The sequence below is a fragment of the Oryx dammah genome, unplaced genomic scaffold, assembly GCF_014754425.2.
Source record: "Oryx dammah isolate SB20612 unplaced genomic scaffold, SCBI_Odam_1.1 HiC_scaffold_1, whole genome shotgun sequence".
NCBI classification, from domain to species: Eukaryota; Metazoa; Chordata; class Mammalia; order Artiodactyla; family Bovidae; genus Oryx; species Oryx dammah.
The window spans coordinates 100,246,401-100,265,055 of record NW_024070185.1 but is presented as its reverse complement, the minus strand read 5'-3'; the positions used below and the strand labels follow the sequence as shown (position 1 = coordinate 100,265,055).

The 18,655-nt window shown below is 47.9% G+C and overlaps 1 protein-coding gene across 1 annotated transcript; it reads left to right on the top strand.

Annotated features, from left to right (window-relative positions):
* Nucleotides 1–268: 268 nt before the first annotated feature.
* On the top strand, nucleotides 269–15,751 carry SLC46A2 (solute carrier family 46 member 2). The gene is made up of 4 exons (XM_040239396.1): nucleotides 269–4,138; nucleotides 5,653–5,736; nucleotides 6,109–6,265; nucleotides 14,921–15,751. Exons 1-4 carry the CDS (start codon nucleotides 3,019–3,021, stop codon nucleotides 14,976–14,978), a joined length of 1,419 nt encoding a protein of 472 aa, XP_040095330.1. The 5' UTR covers nucleotides 269–3,018; the 3' UTR covers nucleotides 14,979–15,751.
* Nucleotides 15,752–18,655: the final 2,904 nt, after the last annotated feature.

Sequence of the window (18,655 nt, the reverse complement as noted above, 5' to 3'; positions counted from 1 at the left end):
TAGCCTAAACTGGGAGAGGCGCCAATTGCCCTGGTAATAGTTCATTTCTGGGCCAGAGAATTCAGGTCCCAGGGCTGGCTAGCACCATGATGACACAGTTCCCACCAAATGTGTCCTGGCATGAATCTCTCAGAGGCCCCTCAAATTTCCCTGGTTTCACAAAGTATGGGAAGAAGTGAGACCTCATGGACCCTCCCAGACCTCTAGGGCTGTCTTCTAGGCTCTGTGGCCCCAAGAACAGACAGACCTCTTGATTAAATCCAAGTGATCCATCTGGTCCAGGCTGTTGTTCTGGTGGCCATATCTGATGGGTGAATACCATCTTCCTCCACAAGCTATCCATCCCCTGGAGCCTCTGCCTGTTACAGGTACAGGCTGGTCAGACTGCTTTGTTTGTCATGGCCTCTGGAAGAACAGGGTTAAGAATGGAGTGGGAGAGCCAGACATGGGTTGGGTGAAACCAGCACCTCCCAAGGTAGGCCTCCGTGACGGAGTGCAAGAGGGCAGTGTGGGAGTTTTGAGGGACTGCCCGGCTTGTAAGAGAGATGAGGTGGGACGTTCTCTTTGCAGAAGGCAGAGCTGACTGGACCTGGACACAGGGCCATGAGCAACAGGGAGGGGTAGAGAAGATTATAGCTCATCTAAAAACTGTCTAAAGGGTGCACATCTACACGAAATCATTTAGAGTTCAGTCCCTACTCCCACAGGTATGTTATCCTTTTGACTTTATAAACTCTCTGCGCAGATCTGATCCTCCCTTGTATGACTTCAGGTTCCTGCTTGCCTGAGCTGCATCGGGGTTAAGCACACAGGGAGAGAGCTGGAGTGTTCTGCCTTTCCACCCCTGGGGATGATTCTGAAGAAACGTTGCTGTCTGTGGTGCGCCTTGGCCCCTGCACCACCCATCACCCTGGTCCTCTTTGCAGGAGTGTGTACAGGAAGCAAGGCAGCCAGGGAAACCCGTCTCCACCTATCCCCAAGGCAGTGAGCCCATGACATGGAAGAAGAACTGCAAAGAAAAGCGAAAGGGTCCTGGGGACTTTACTCAGAAGCAAATAATCCTGGTGACTTTGTTTTTGTGGAATCTGCCCCTGCCAGAGTCCAGTTTAGCATCTGTAGGGACATGCTGGGCTGACAGGACCTCCCCATCTCTTTCTCAGTCCTGCGGTTTGAGGCCAAAGCCTCCAGACTGGGACCTATGCTGGCCTGGGTCCTGTCGTGGCTCTGGGCCCATTAATTCAGGTGCTCAAAGCAGGACTCTTCTCTGAGAGGTCTTTGGTATGGCAGAAGGGCTAAGCATAGCTTCTCCTGAGGTTTTTGTTTGTTTGTTTTTAATTATGGTAAGAATACTTAACATGAGAGCTCCCCTCTTAACTAACCTTTACATGTATAATGTTATTGACTATAAATACAACGTTGTACAGCAGATCTCTGGAGCGTCTTCGGTACTTAGCTTAACTGAAACTTTATGCTTGTTGATTAGTAATTCCCCATGTCTTCTTCCCTCCACCCCCATCCCTGGCAAGCACTGTTCCACTCTGACAATTTTAGATACCTCATACAGGAGATCATGCAGTATTTGTCTTTCTACAACTGGCTTATTTCACTTAGCATCATGTCCTCAGGTTTGATCCATGTTGACACAAATCTCAGGATTTCTTTCTTTAAAAAAAAAAAAATTTATTTATTTATTTATTGGCTGCATCGGATTTTAGTTGCGGCATGCAGGTTCCTCACTGGGTCATGCAAGATCCTTGTTGCGGCGCCCAGACTATTTGTGGCACACGCAGGCTCAGTTGCTCCTCCTTAGGTATCTGACCAGGGACTGAACCCTCATTCCCTGCATTGCAAGGCAGATTCTTAACCACTGGACCACCTTCTTCTTAAAGACCAAATAACATTCAGCTATATTTATATACCACATGTTCTTTTTCCACTCATCCATTAATACACATTTAGGTTGCTTCTATATCTTAGGTATTCAACAGAGTCAAAAGGCAATTTACAGAATGGGAAAAAATAATGCACACTATATAGGAGGTTAATCTCCAAAATGTGTATGAATTTCTACAATTCAGTCGTAAAACAAAAATGTGCTAAGGACTTAGACAAAAAAAAAAAAAAAAGTTCTTTGGGCAGAGATTTCTCCAAAGAAGACAGACAAATGGCCAACATGCATATGAAAAGATACTCTAATCGTCGGGGTAATGCAAATCAAAACCACAATGAGGTATCGTCTAATTCCTCTCAGGACGGCTATACCAGAATAGCTATAGAGGTGATGGTGAGGCTGTGAGACACTGGAGCCCTTGCTCACTGTTGCTGTGAAAGTGGGGCAGCTTCAATGGAAAACGATGTTTCCTCAAAAAAAAAAAAAAAAAAAAAATGAAAGCAGAGCTACCCTATGACCCAGCAGTCCCGCGGCTAGGTATTTATCCACAAGTCTGAAATCAAAGAGAGATTAGCGCTCCTGAGGGTTGGTTGGTTGGTTTCTCTCGAAGTCTGGCGCTACCCGGGCTCCCTACAGCATGTAGGTCCCCGTTGCTTAAAGATAAACTCCCTCCACTGATCCCAGGCAGATTCCTAGGCACCCCACTGCTTAGTCCAAACTGCCTTCCAGGGCCAGAATTTTGCTTCCTGCCCGGGGGACTCAAGCCAGGCCTGGGCAAGTCCCAGGGGAGAGAGCGCCCAGCTACCTGCGCGGATCAGAGCAGCGTGACGCGGCGGGACTCGCTGTGCGCTCCCCAGACGCATGGCTTCCCTGGGCCGCGGCCAGTCCCGCTCCCCCGGCAGGGCGGAGCGTGGCCTTTTTTAGTCCGGGGAGGAGTTGCCGGGGAGGAGTTGCCGCGGTCCGGGAGGTCACCGGCCCGCAGGGCTGGCTGCTGTCACTTGCGCCCTGTTGCTCGGGTTCAGCTCAGCTCACCCGGTTCCCGCGCGAACCCGGAGCCCCAGCCCTCGGGAATAGCAGCCGCAGCGCCAGCCGGCCAGCCCCTCCATCCCCCTATCAGAGACCCTATCATGTGCCAGGGGAGCATCTGGCCGTGGAGGGGCCCCCCGCCTCGCATCCAGGTGTGGACCTGGATCGAGCCTGTGGTGGCCTCCACGCAGGTGGCCACCTCCCTCTACGACGCCGGGTTGCTCCTCGTGGTGAAAGCGTCCTTCGGAGTCGGGACCTCCTCCAATCACAGTTCCAGCCCGTCACCCCGGGGGGCTCTCGAGGACGAACAGCAGAGGGCCATCTCCAATTTCTACATCATCTACCAGCTGGTGATGGGCCTGACGCCCCTGCTGTCGGCCTACGGGCTGGGCTGGCTCAGCGACCACTACCACCGCAAGGTCTCCATCTGCGTGCCCCTGCTGGGCTTCCTGCTCTCCCGCCTCGTGCTGCTGCTCAAAGTGCTGCTGGACTGGCCCGTGGAGATGCTGTACACAGGGGCCGCGCTGACTGGACTGTGCGGCGGCTTCTCCGCCTTCTGGTCGGGGGTCATGGCCCTGGGATCCCTAGGCTCCTCCGAGGGTTGCCGCTCCCTGCGCCTCATTGTGATCGACCTGATTCTGGGCTTGGCGGGGTTCTGCGGGAGCATGGTCTCGGGACATCTCTTCAAGCAGATGGTCGGGCACTCCAAGCAGGGCCTGGTGCTGACCGCCTGCAGCGTAAGCTGTGCCACCTGTGCCCTTTTGTACAGCCTGTTCGTGCTGAAGGTCCCCGAGTCCAAGGCCAAGCCCCGCAAGGCAGTGGATATAGTGCCTGGCACTGCCGGCAGGTATGACACCCTGGATCCTGATCAGACAGACAAGCAGAGTGTGGTGGGGGCCCCTCCACCTCCTGCAATGGCTAAGCCCAAACAAATCATCATTGCCCTGCTCTTTGTGGGCGCCATCATCTATGACCTGGCAGTGGTGGGCACAGTGGACGTGATGCCGCTTTTTGTGCTGAGGGAGCCTCTGAGTTGGAACCAAGTGCAGGTGGGCTATGGTATGGCTTCGGGGTACACCATCTTCATCACCAGCTTCCTGGGCGTGCTGGTCTTCTCCCGCTACTTCCAGGACACCACCATGATCATGATCGGAATGGTCTCCTTTGCGTCAGGAGCCCTCCTCTTGGCTTTTGTGAAAGAGACATACATGTTCTACATTGGTGAGTCTGGCATTCTTGGGGAGACAGGAACGAGGACACTGCTGATCCCCTAAGTTGGGGCATACACCCACGGTGCTGTGGTCTGTCTCAGCTCAGCACCAGAGATCATGTCTGCTACCTAGGAGGCACAAGGGACACAGGATTATGCGCACTTGAGTTTGGCTGTGTTGCCCACTGTTATCTGTGTTGCCCACTGAAATGTAATCAGAGCAGGGTCTGTAGCTCTAGGAAGTCAAGGGAGAGATGGTCAGTGGTGCCGGGAGTCAGGAGAGGCTTCAGGATGGCCTTGAGTGGAAGAGATGGGGTTAAGTTTATCTCCTTGATTTTAAAGGGATAAAATATTTTCAAGTAATCCAGCTGAAAAGGTCCTTTAATTAAAATCATTTCAAGTCAAGCACAGGCTTTTCAAAAAGAGAGAAAAATCCTCCATAAATGCCTTCCACAACCAATATAATACATTCCTTCAAGGAAGCAGAATGAAGTTTCTGAGGACACAGACAACCACAAGCAGAGCACTCTGGACCAGTGCTCTAATAGAGCTTTCTAGAGTGATAGAAATGTTCTGTAACGTTTCTGCCTAATACAGTAGCCATTAGTCATGTGTGGCTATGAAGCCCTTAAAATGTGGCTAGAGCAACTTGAACAGAACTTTTCATTTTATTTCATTTAAGTAGTCATGTGACTTGCCAGTGGCTAACGGAACAACTCTAGACCATTCCCAGAGACCACCCTTTGACTGAGGTCACACGGCTCAGAAAATCATCTCACAAAATGGCTAGATTACTTTTAGCAAGCTCCCAGTTAAACAGGCCAAGTGCAAGCCTGAGTAACCTCTCCCCTTCCCTCCCATCACTTCTAGCCACTCCCACCCCACCCCACCCCCTCGCCACACACACAGACACACACACACACAGACACACACACACACAGACACACACACACACAGACACACACACACACAGACACACACACAGACACACACACACACAGACACACACACAGACACACACACACACAGACACACACACACAGACACACACACACACAGACACACACACAGACACACACACACCCACCCTCCCCAGGTTGATGAACAGGGCTAGAGGGAAAGAGCGGGGTGTAGCAGCTATGTTAGTGGCACACGTTTCTGGTGCAGCTTGCCAAAGCCACTGAGCCTGCGTCCCAGAGATGATGGTGTAGGGTGAGGGCAGACACTTCCCTTCTGGGAGGCAAGGAGCTGTAAGTCACTTGAGTGACATCAGCTCCATTTCCTTAGAAACCACTTAACTCTGCCAATAAAGACGCCCTTCACCACCTGTCACCATGTCCCCGATGCCTTGCCACCTTCAAGATAGGTCTGCAGCATCTATAGCTCCATCCGAGAGCTCAGGGAGTCAGCCTGCCCTGGGGCAGGGTGGGGAGGCGGCTTCTAAGGGAAGTTTTTCTGTTCTGATTTAACTCTTTGGCCAAGGCTGGGCTCCAGTGAGGAGTGTTTTCATGTGCTTCTTTTCCAGCTCGGGCCATCATGCTGTTCGCTCTCATCCCCATCACAACCATCCGATCAGCAATGTCCAAACTCATCAAGGGCTCCTCTTATGGTGAGTGAAAGGAATCTGAGAGGTTTCAGAGGCACTTGGTTTGAGGCACAGGGTTTGGACTGACAGAAGGCACAGGAGAGAGCTCCAGCAGCAGCCTTGAAGACACTGGGCACACACCAGTGTCCATCCAGGGTGGAAGGGGTAGGAGCAGGAGCAGGGGAGAGACTGGGAAAGTCACAAAGGAGAACACTGCCACCCACGGGCCGTGGGGAGAGCCAAGTGGATGCAGGCCAGAATCCTGGCAACATGCGCCGGGAACACAGAGGGAGTCAGGGAAGGGGAGGGGGCTCCCGAGAGCCTCCCAGAGACTCAGCTATCAGGGAACACGGAGGGACAGCACAGTAACCTTGGTAACCTCGGTCCCTTCCACAGGAAAGGTGTTCGTCATCCTGCAGCTGTCCCTGACGCTGACTGGGGTGGTGACATCCACGCTGTACAACAAGATCTATCAGCTCACCATGGAGAAGTTCATCGGCACCTGCTTTGCACTCTCCTCTTTTCTCTCCTTCCTGGCCATCCTACCAATTGGGTAAGACAGGAGCAGTTCCTGCTTTTTGGGCCGGGGCTGAGGTCAAGGACTGTTGGAGCATTTCCAGCCTATTATCATAAAGTATTTACTTTTCACATTTACACAATGGGTTCTGAGTAGGTTCTCCCACTAAGAAAAACTTCTCCTGTTCCCCCAAACTAATAATCTGGTAATTTGGGAATTCCCTAAAGTCATAAGTAATAAACAGAGGGCCTCAACATGCTGGCTCACTTCCTGGCAGTTTTGTAATAGGAGCCTCATATACTTTCTTGTAATCAGAGGCTGGGATAAGAAACCCTCTCGAACCACCCAGACCTTGTTGAGTCTCCTTTAGGTGACAGTCATCCAGCCTCACTTTCAAGTATTCTTTCTTCTCTGTATCTTGGGAGGGCTTTGAGCACCCCTGCAGGACATGGGTAAGTCCTCTGACCTCTCTGGGGAAATTGTCTCATTTGTAAAACAAGAGTGCTTACATTCTGGGAGAAAACAGGCAGGAGGAAGGCTGGAGATACAAAGGCCCGTGGGGAGAGTTGCCAGCTGAGGTTATCACCAATATAGACCACACAAAATAGTCTGGTCTTCAACCAGCCCCATTCAAAAGAAATACAAAACCACAAGCACAAGCCATATTATATGATTTTAAATTTTCTAGTAGCCACGTTTAAAAACGAGGAACAGGTGAAATAATTTTAATAATATATTTGATTTGGCCCAAGCTCCAAAGTATCTTTGTAATCAACCTACAAAATCAATGAGTTCTTTTGAATTAAGTCTTTGAAATCTGGTATATTTTATACCGACAGCACATCTCAACCTGGACTCCATTTGAATACAAGAATTCAGAAGCCAGTGTCACTAGTGGCTACATATTAGACAGCTGAGCTTTGGTCTGTTTAGGCCCTTTTCCCACACTTGTATCAATCCCACCAGAGGAGAAAGGAACACAGTAATGATATTCACAATAAGATACAAAGGGCATGATGTGGATTTGCATTTTAAAGGGATCTACTTGGTAGTACACTGGAGCCCTCCATATCATTAATGGTGGCGTTCTAGGCTGCAGAGTAGAAGAGTTGAAGGCAGGTTGGGAAAAGCTAAAGGTAGGTTGGAAAAAGTGGGAAGTGGATGGTGAAAAGGGCCGCCTTTGGATTCTCGCATCACGTTGTATAGCTTGATGTGCTTGCATAGAAAGTTGAGCTTCCTAAGACAGAAGCCATCAATCATGAGGGTTCTTTGATTTCACAGTTGAGAAAATAAGATCAAACAGTTGAGAGAATTTGTGCAAAACAGCAGACTTGATTACCAGTGCAATCTCTGGCCAGTTTTCATTTGCAAACTGTCCAGCCCTTAGGCCTTTTCATGTGCCCCTGTTTTCATGAGAGTCTTGGATGAATGGGTTGGGCTTAGCTAGACCTGACCCACAATGCAAACTTCTCTGGAGTGCCAGCTCTTTGTCCAAGTGAGTAATGGATTAATAACTGTGCCACTTGGAAGTTACCAAGTCCTGTTTGATTGGCAGTTGGTTGAAACAGTCTCTTTGACCTAAACAGATCAACAAAAAACAACAAAAGAAAACAAGGCTGACTAGACTAGTTAATATCTCATAGCTAGAGAAATAGACAGACAAATGAAAGCAATAAGAATATGCAATAAATGGTTCCTTTCTACAGCTTCATTGCTTTCCCTTTTTAAAGAGACTTTGGGGCATGTGAAGCAGGCGGGCTGCTCTCACCCCAGGTGGGGAAACCTCACCCCAATGGACTTGGGCCGAGTCCTACATTGTGTGCATGGAATTTTAAGATATCTAGGATCTTCCTCAGCTTATACCACAGAAGCTGGGTCAGTATTTTGAACCAATCCTAAGTAGTAATGCTTACGTGAATTGAGGCACTCAACTAGATGCCTCTGTTGGAGACATTTAGCAGTAGAGGGACTCGCGTGCTAACAAAGCCTCCTTTGCCTGCTGTACGTTGGAATCATTTGGAGAGATTTAAAAAACTACGACTGTCTGGATCCTACCCAAGGAGATTCTAACTCAGTTGATCTGGGATATAGCCTGGGCATGGGAATTTTTTAAAGCTCTCCAGTTTATTCGGATGTATAACCAAGGTTGAGAACCTTTGGTAGAAAGGGAGTGTTTCTAGTACTTTTCCTTCCACAAAATCACTAAATGAACAAAATCCTGAAAATTTCTTTCAAGCGGCCAAGGCTGCACCACCAATCATTAAGCACGATCAACAGGAAAGACCAGTAGAACTCTCAAGCTGCAGAAAGAAGAGCTACATTCCTAAGACAGGAAAGCCCAGGGAGTGGAGGAGGGCAGAAGGTGGAGAGGAGAGGTTCCTGGGTCCAGCTGCCAACAGCTCATTTGCAATAAGTGACTGTGGCCCCAGCCCTTCCTGGTACTGAAGTGAGCCAACTTCACGGCACCATGAGAACCTGCCCTCTCCTCCTCACTCTTCCTTACGTGCAGCAGGGAGATGCTGAGGGAATGTCTGTCTGACTCTGCCCATCCGCAAGCCCCCAACCCCTCGTCACACATGTACTCAGCTGCTGCCTTGTGGTTCATAGATGCCATCAGAAGTGAATGGGCTCATCTTCAAAGTAGACCTCTAAGCCTGAGTTCTTTTGCACCCATCCTGTTCCCCTCCCTCAATCTCTCAAAGATAATACTAGCAAACATGTAAACAGTCTTGATTATGTGCCAGGCACTACTTTGAATGTTTTATATGTTTTAGCCTTCTCAAACAATCCTCTGAAGCAATTACTATTTTATCCCCATTTTGCAGGTGAAGAAACAAAATCTAAGGTGTCATGTAACTTGCCAAAGGTTACACAGTTAATAAGGGGCAGTGACAGGATTTGAACCCAGGCAGTTTGTTCTTAGTCACTATTTGACGGTGCCACCCCTTCTCTCCCCTTAGAGTTTACTTGTACTACTTAGCAACCCCATCTCCTGAGTTCTTCCTGTCAGAACTGACACGTGGCTGGCCACCTTCTCACCTCCTCCTCGCCCCCAGCCATGTTCTCCAGTGCTGGTCTGCACCTGCTTATTTCCCATTCACTTTCAACCCACCCCAGACTGACTTCCCTGTTCAGTGCCTCCAGGGCTGCGCTGAGATCTGACTTCCTCACAGCTGAGTACAATGGCCTCCCTGCCATCCCCTCCCCATTGGTTCTCAGTGGCCCCCAACACTGTGGGTCACTTCTTCCTTGGAAGGCACTTGTCACTTGGCTTTCTTAACACCTCCTCTCCCGGGTTTCTCCTACCTCTCTGACTTCTCCACAAACCTCCACATGGAAGAGTTCTTTGAGGCTCAGATCTGGGTTGTCTTCTCATTTCATAGTCTCAAAGCAATCTAAATTATTTTCAAATTTTCAAATTACCATCTGTTTCCAAAATTGCATCCTTGACGCCCTCCTAACATCTGCTCCCCTCCAGTCTTACCCATCCCATTAAATGGCATCACACTCAGCCAGGAAAGAAATCTGAGAGTCACCAAAGTCCTCCTGCTTCTTCATCTTCCCGTACCTCCCATCCATCAAGCCTCATTGATTCTACCTCCCACATATGCCTCAAACTACTGTTGCTACCCTAGTCCAAATCACTTGGGGGATCAACTTCGCCCCTGAGCCAACCTCCCCGCGTCCATCCACCCTCTCTTTACCAGGTGGCCTGAGAAATTTCCTTAGAGTGGACACCAGTTCACATCATCTGCTGCTCAAAGCTCTACTTGGCTTCCATGGTTCCTAGGATGAGCGCCACTGTCTCACGGTGGACCACAGGTCTGGCATAACCCAGCCTCGCCCTCTTCTCCAGCCTGCTATTCCTGCCACTCACCACGCTCCCCTCTCTGCTTCAGCCCCAGGAGCCTCCCCATCATGCCCTTCCCCTTTCTTTACGCACATGTCGTTTTTTTTTGGCTGGGCTGAGTCTTCGTTCCTGCAGGGGCTTTTCACTGCGGGGGCTTCTCTCATCACAGAGTGCAGGTTCTAGCTCATGCAGGCTTCAGCAGTTCTGGCTCATGGGCTTAGTTGGTCCTTGGCATGTGGGATCTTCCCAGACCAGGGATCAAACCTGCACTGGCAGGTGGATTCTTAACCACTGAGAAGCCTGACGCCTCACACCTCCTTCTTAATATAGCTAGATGTGGTCTTAACTTGAACGCCATTTTCTCAAAGAGGATTTGAGAAAATTCCCTTCCCAATCTAAGCTAGATCCTTCTACAATATGCTCCCCTAGCTTCCTATACTTTTCCTTCAGAGCATAAGAATTGACGATTACTTAGTGATTTAGTTTTACATGCTTGCTCACTAGACCATAGGCTCCCTGAGGGCAGGAACCACGCCTGTTTGAGGGACCTTGTACCCTGTGTCCAGCAGAGAGCTTAGTGCATAAGAAATACTCAAAGTCTTTAATGAAAGAACAACTGACAGAGGGTGTGACGTCAGCACTACTGACCACCCAGGAGCTGCCTATTGAGCTGCCATGTCAGGTGCCATGCCACCATGATCAACAAAAGTTGATCACCAGTCAATCTAAGGAAGAAAGAGAAAATTTTAGTCCTGCTAATCCAAGGATTATAACCCAGAGGGAGACTATTTCAGGAAACGCCGAGGACTGTTCTACTTATAAGACGCCAAGGCACAGTTACAGTTCTATGTTTGTGAGACAACGTATTGTGGAGGGGGTGGGGGATAAATTAAAAGAGTTTGGGATTAACATATACACACTGCTGCTGCTGCTGCTGCTAAGTTGCTTCAGTCATGTCCAACTCTGTGCGACCCCACAGACGGCAGCCCACCAGGCTCCTCCGTCCCTGGGATTCTCCAGGCAAGAACACTGGAGTGGGCTGCCATTTCCTTCTCCCATGCATACATGCATGCTAAGTCACTTCAGTTGTGCTCGACTCTGTGTGACCCTATGGACAGCAGCCTAATCAGGCTCCTCTGTCCACAGGATTCTCCAGGCAAGAATATTGGAGTGGGCTGCCATTTCCTTCTCCCATGCATACATGCATGCAAAATCACTTCAGTTGTGCACGACTCTGTGTGACCCTATGGACAGCAGCCTAACCAGGCTCCTCTGTCCACAGGATTCTCCAGGCAAGAATACTGGAGTGGGTTGCCATCTCCTTCTCCTATATACACACTAGAGATAGGAATACCAGACCACCTAACCTGCCTCTTGAGAAATCTGCATGCAGGCCAGGAAGCAACAGTTAGAACTGGACATGGAACAACAGACTGGTTCCAAATAGGAAAAGGTATACGTCAAGGCTGTCTATTGTCACCCTGCTTATTTAACTTCTATGCAGAGTACATCATGAGAAACGCTGGACTGGAAGAAACACAAGCTCGAATCAAGATTGCCGGGAGAAATATCAATAAGCTCAGATATGCAGATGACACCACCCTTATGGCAGAAAGTGAAGAGGAACTAAAAAGCCTCTTGATGAAAGTAAAAGAGGAGAGTGAAAAAGTTGGCTTAAAGCTCAACATTCAGAAAACGAAGATCATGGCATCCGGTCCCATCACTCCATGGGAAATAGATGGGGAAACGGTGGAAACAGTGTCAGACTATTTTTTTGGGCTCCAAAATCACTGCAGATGGTGATTGCAGCCATGAAATTAAAAGACGCTTACTCCTTGGAAGAAAAGTTATGACCAACCTAGATAGCATATTCAAGTTCAGTTCAGTTCAGTCACTCAGTTGTGTCTGACTCTTTGCGACCCCATGAATTGCAGCATGCCAGGCCTCCCTGTCCATCACCAACTCCCGGAGTTCACTCAGACTCACGTCCATCGAGTCAGTGATGCCATCCAGCCATCTCATCCTCTGTTGTCCCCTTCTCCTCCTGCCCCCAATCCCTCCCAGCATCAAAGTCTTCTCCAATGAGTCAACTCTTCGCATGAGGTGGCCAAAGTACTGGAGTTTCAGCTTCAGTATCATTCCTTCCAAAGAAATCCCCGGGTTTATCTCCTTTAGAATGGACTGGTTGGATCGCCTTGCAGTCCAAGGGACTTTCAAGAGTCTTCTCCAACACCACAGTTCAAACGCATCAATTCTTCAGCGCTCAGCCTTCTTCACAGTCCAACTCTCACATCCATACATGACTACTGGAAAAACCATAGCCTTGACTAGACGGACCTTAGTCAGCAAAGTAATGTCTCTGCTTTTGAATATGCTATCTAGGTTGGTCATAACTTTTCTTCCAAGGAGTAAGCGTCTTTTAATTTCATGGCTGCAATCACCATCTGCAGTGATTTTGGAGCCTAAAAAAATAAAGTCTGACACTGTTTCCACTGTTTCCCCATCTATTTGACATGGAGTGATGGGACCGGATGCCATGATCTTCGTTTTCTGAATGTTGAGCTTTAAGCCAACTTTTTGTCTCTCCTCTTTTACTTTCATCAAGAGACTTTTTAGTTCCTCTTCACTTTCTGCCATAAAGGTGGTGTCATCTGCATATCTGAGGTTATTGATATTTCTCCCGGCAATCTTGATTCGAGCTTGTGTTTCTTCCAGTCCAGCGTTTCTCATGATGTACTCTGTATAGAAGTTAAATAAGCAGGGTGACAATATACAGCCTTGACGTACACCTTTTCCTATTTGGAACCAGTCTGTTGTTCCATGTCCAGTTCCAACTGTTGCTTCCTGACCTGCATACAGATTTCTCAAGAGGCAGGTCAGGTGGTCTGGTATTCCCATCTCTTTCAGAATTTTCCACAGTTTATTGTGATCCACACAGTCAAAGGCTTTGACATAGTCAATAAAGCAGAAATAGATGTTTTTCTGGAACTCTCTTGCTTTTTCCATGATCCAGCGGATGTTGGCAATTTGATCTCTGGTTCCTCTGCCTTTTCTAAAACCAGCTTGAACATCAGGAAGTTCACGGTTCATGTATTGCTGAAGCCTTTGCCGACTAAGTTCCATCTAGTCAAGGCTATGGTTTTTCCAGTAGTCATGTATGGATGTGAGAGTTGGACTGTGAAGAAGGCTGAGCGCTGAAGAACTGATGCTTTTGAACTGTGGTGTTGGAGAAGACTCTTGAGAGTCCCTTGGACTGCAAGGAGATCCAACCAGTCCATTCTGAAGGAGATCAGCCCTGGGATTTCTTTGGAAGGAATGATGCTAAAACCGAAACTCCAGTACTTTGGCCACCTCATGCGAAGAGTTGACTCATTGACGACTTTGATGCTGGGAGGGATTGGGGGCAGGAGGAGAAGGGGACGACCGAGGATGAGATGACTGGATGGCATCACTGACTCGATGGACGCGAGTCTGAGTGAACTCCGGGAGTTGGTGATGGACAGGGAGCCCTGGTGTGCTGCGATTCATGGGGTCACAAAGAGTCGGACACGACTGAGCAACTGAACTGAACTGAACTGATATATAAAATAGGTAAACAAGGGCTTACTGTATAGCACAGGGAACTCAATATCTACTAACCTATAATGGAAGAGAATCCAAAAAAGAATATATATATCACTTTGCTGTACACTTGAAAAAAACACATTATAAATGAACATACTTCAATTTTTAAACATTTTCCAAGATGGACCGGGGGGGACAAACCAAAGCAACATATTGACAGTTTACGTAGTCCAACAAGGTGAGCGATGGGTTGTGACCTATTACAAGATTGAGAACGGAATGTTATCTCCCAGGGAGTTATCTTATTGGAACCAGGAAGAAATTCTTTTTTTTCTTTCCCAGCGAGTAGGAATTCCTGCGTCTTCTAAGGGGATCAAGTTGACACAATGCGGGTGTGCAATACACTCTAAAGTGGAGGAGATGGTTACTCAAATGGGCAGAGAATCTTAATGTTGAAAAGTTTTCCTGTCCTGCTTTAAAATAACTCACCAACCACGTAGCTGTGCTATCATGGTCCCACAGCTGGGGTGAGCTGTGGAGTTGGGCCTGGAACAAGCCCTGTGGTCCTGGGCTGCCTGCCTCTACTTGCCTCTTGCCAGCTCTGTCATACAGTGAGCTTTAAGAATAGTGAGTGCTCCTCCCTGGAGAGCCCTGGGTAGGATAGGAAATCTGTGTTTGGAAGTTTCTACAAAGCTTTTCCTTAGAAGGATTTGGATTTCTGTCCACACCCCACCCACTAGCTCCAGATGTGGTCCATCCATTAGGAAGAACTGTGTTCCAGCTTAGAACCTGGGGTTCCTAGAGCTCAAACAGTGGAGAAGGAGAACACCAGAGGTTGAAGGACATGCCAAAGGTCACACAAATTCAAGACTTCAATACAGCTCTTCATTCCTAGGCGTCCATTTCATCTCCCAGTATTTTTAAACAATGTGATGATTTATGGAAGAGAGAAAAGGGCAATGCAAAGGCAGAAGGGGATGCAGCTAATTCCGCTTGGGATGAGTGAAGCTTGAGCTTGAGGTCCGCATGGGAGTGCGTCATCAGACAGAAGTGAGATGGAAAGAGGCCCCAAGAAAGGGAAAATGTAGATGCAAAGGGCTCTCCATATTATGGGACAGGAAGGAGGCTGGAGTGAGGGAAGTTCTCTGGGGCCACTTTCCTCTAGAGAGTACAGTGGTTCTGCTGCCATAATGGACAGAGTCTCCGAGAGACGGCTAGAGACCCTCCCTCCCCATTCCAGCTGTTCCCCTGTAATTCTCTGTTGTAAATTCTTACAGCATCGTGGCCTATAAGCAAGCCTCGTGGTTGCAGCCTGGAGACATCACAGAGAAATGAAGATGCTGATCTGCGGGAGCCAGAAACACCAGCAACGGCCAGACTCCCTCTGAAGACCAAGGACGGGACCAGGAACTGGTGTCCACAGTAATCCATTGCTCAAGGAACCCAAGTTCCAGCCAGAGTTGGCCTCAGAATGACTTGCTGTGGCTCAGGGGTCCTGGGTGGGTGGGGGAAAGCACTTAACTGGTGATGGAGACACTTTCTCAGCTTTCAGACGTTGCTATTAGGCAGAGGTTGGGTTCTGCAGACAGTAGAGTGCGAACTTTCAAGGGAGATACAGAGGCCACAGGCACAGCCATACCCAACATGGAAGCCAGTTTTTTTTCCAGGAATGTTCTGGGGGCTCCACCCATGGTAACTAGTCACCCAGGAGTCCTGTGTGAGAATGCAAAGGCAGTCAACCACCTGAGGGGGATGAGGAAGGGAATTTTCAAAAGAACTGCCAACACTGAACATCATTCAGTATTTTTAAAATTGAAACAGAACCTTGAAAACAAAGTTTAGCTTTCTTCCCTCAGGCCTTGTTAGGCACAAATGACTCCGGAGCGATCTAGGGCTCATGCATTTGAAGTCAGTGTAGTTTTGTTTTTAAGAAGGAAATTATCAAAAAGGCTTTCTTCAAAGGAATACTTTCCATCAACAGTACTTCCCAAAATGAGAGGTGTGAAAGGAGAGGGGAGATATGTTAACACCATTTTATTTTGAGTACTTATTTTTTTTTAATTATGTGAATAAAAGACTCACCTAATAAATCAACATTCATAGCATGAGTGTGTGACTCACTGTCTCTTTGGTCAGCTTCCCTCTAGAACTCAGACATGGCATTCTCAGACTAGGATAAAACTTAAAGTTAGAGAATGGATTTAAATCTCAGAGCATTTGGGCTCGGAGTCTGTTATCATCACTGATGCCCTGCATGGACTGGTCCAAAACTTCAAGGCACATCTTCTTGGATCCTAGCACCATGCTAGGTGCTGAGGTAGAGCAAGCATGTGACAGCTCCCAGCCCACCAGTGTCTGACCTACATAAGGGAGGATATAACCCAAATCCAAGAGCACAGAGAAGGCTTCTCGAGAGAAGTGGCATAAAAGTGGAAAGATGAGTTACCAAGGCTGGATGTTAAGTGAGACTCCAGGCAGAAGGAACATGCTGGAAGACCTGATGGTGAAAATATCCCCAAATACAGAAAATCAACAGGGAGGGAAAAAAGAGGGATGGAGGGAGAGGTATCCAGGGGGCTGGAATCGAGAGGTGAACTGGGACAGTGAGGAGGAACATCAAATCAGAGCCTTTAAAAAGTTTCTCTTTAGGGACTTCCCTGGTGGTACAGTGGATAAGAATCTGCCTGCCAATGTAAGGGACACAGGTTCAAGCCCTGATCTGGGATGATTTCACATGCTGTGGGCAACTAGGCCCATGTGCCACAACTTCTGAGCCTGTGCCCTACAGCCCAAACATTGCAACTACTGAAGCCCACATGCCTAGAGCCTGTGCTCCAAAACACGAGGAACAACCGCAATGAGGAGCCCACGTACCGCAACCAGAGCAAGCCCTCACGCAGCAGCAAAGGCACAGGGCAACCAAAAGTGAGCACATTAGCTTTTTTAAAAAAGTTTCTCCTTAGAAATACAAATCAAAACTACAGTGAGGTACCTACCACCTCACACCAGCCAGAATGACCGTCGTTAAAATGTTTACAAATAACACATGCTGGAGAGGGTGTGGAAACCCTCTTGCACTGTTTCTGGGAACGTACACTGGTACAGCCACTATAGAGAACAGTATGGAGGCTCCTCAGAAACTAGCGTCGCCATATAATCCTGTAATCCCACTCCTGGGCATATACCCAGACAAAACTATAACTCAAAAAGATTCACAGCGCTATTTACAATAGCCAAGACAAGAAAAAGCCTAAGATGTCCATTGACGAATGAAGAAGGTGTGGTACATATATACAATGGAATGCTAATCAGCCATAAAAAAGAATGAAATGCCGTTTGCAGCAACATGGATAGACCTAGAGATTATCATACTAAGCAAAGTCAGAAAGAGAAAGACAAATACTATATGATATCACTTACATAGTGGAATCTAAAATACAATTCAAACCAACATATCTATGAAACAAAAACAGACCCATAGATACAGAGAAGACACTTGAGGCTGCCAAGGCAGGGCGGCGGGGGTGGTGTAGAAGAGGGAAGGAATGGAAGTCTGGGTTTAGCAAACTATTATATATACAGGATGGATAACAACAAGGTCCTACTGGATAACACAAGGAACTATATTCAATATCCTGTGACAAATCATAATGGAAAAGAATATGAAAAAGAATATATGTGTGTGTGTGTGTGTGTGTGTGTGTATAATTGAGTAACTTTGCTGTACAGAAGAAGTTAACATTGTAAATCAACTACACTTCAATAAAATTTTTTTTAAAAAGGAAGAATCAGTTTCTCTTTAATAGGATAGCTGTTGAATGGTTTTGGGCAAGAATGTCAAATGCTTACATCTGTATATTAGGAAGAGGACTTTGGCAGCACTGAGAAGGAACTGGCTTTGGAAGGAGTGAGCGAAGACTTGCAGAAAAGCGACAAGCAGAGAGGCCTGTTGAGGAATCCAGGTGAAGATGATGGTGGGCTGACACTAGGTAAGAAGCTATGAGGATGGAGAAAGGTTAGACAGACTTGGGGGAATATTTGGAAGCTAGAGGTCAGCAGGAGTGGGTAGTGGATGAACTGCAGAGAGTGAGGCAGATGGAGGCAAGAATGATTCAGACTTGGGATTCCGGCAACTAGAAGGGAGGCACAGGTCCTCGCTGAGACGGGCAACAGGAGCAGAGAATGTGTGATGGGGAAAATGAGTTCAAGGCCATGCTCTAGGCAAACTCTAATCACTTTGCTCATTCCTCTTGACTCCTTGCCTTCCACCCCAGCCCCTGACCAGTTCCCCAACCTAAATGAATCTAATCACTAGCTTCCCCATTCAAGCTTGCTCTCAACATCTAGAAAAATTTCCTTACTTGTCCATACTGACCCTGCCATAAACTGTGGGTGTTCACCTAAGCTGGGCTCACAACACCATAGTACTGACTCTTTTTCAACCCCACCTGTCACCAGGTCTTTCCAGGTCTTTCTCCAGGTCTTTCCAGCAGATGTTGTAAACTGTTAGTTCTCAGAGTGTGGTTCCTGGATCAGCTTCATCAGTATCCAATGGGAACCTGTTAGAAAAGCAAATTCTCTAATATGATCTGAGACCTAGAGATTACCATGCCAAGCAAAGTCAATCAGAAAGACAAACACCATCAGACTCTAGGGGTGGAGCCCCCAAATTGCTGTTTTCACAAGTTCTCAAGCTTAGGAACCACGATTCAAATCTATGGAAATCTTTTACTCTTTTGAACTTTCCCTGAGCCCCCCTCCACCTCTCCCAGGATCCCTAATTCCTGAGGACCCCAAAGTCCTGCCCTCGGTTCTCCTCCCAGGTACTATAGTCTACCAGAATGCTCTTCCCAACAATCTAGTCAACACCTCCCCCTGGGTCTCCTCAAATGTAAGTCCAAACCAAATTCTTCTTCTACCCCACCATCTAAGCCTACTCCATCTCTTATGTTTTTCCGCTGATTGATTTCATGTTTCCATAAATGACATCACCTCCCAGCTCCCAGGCTGGA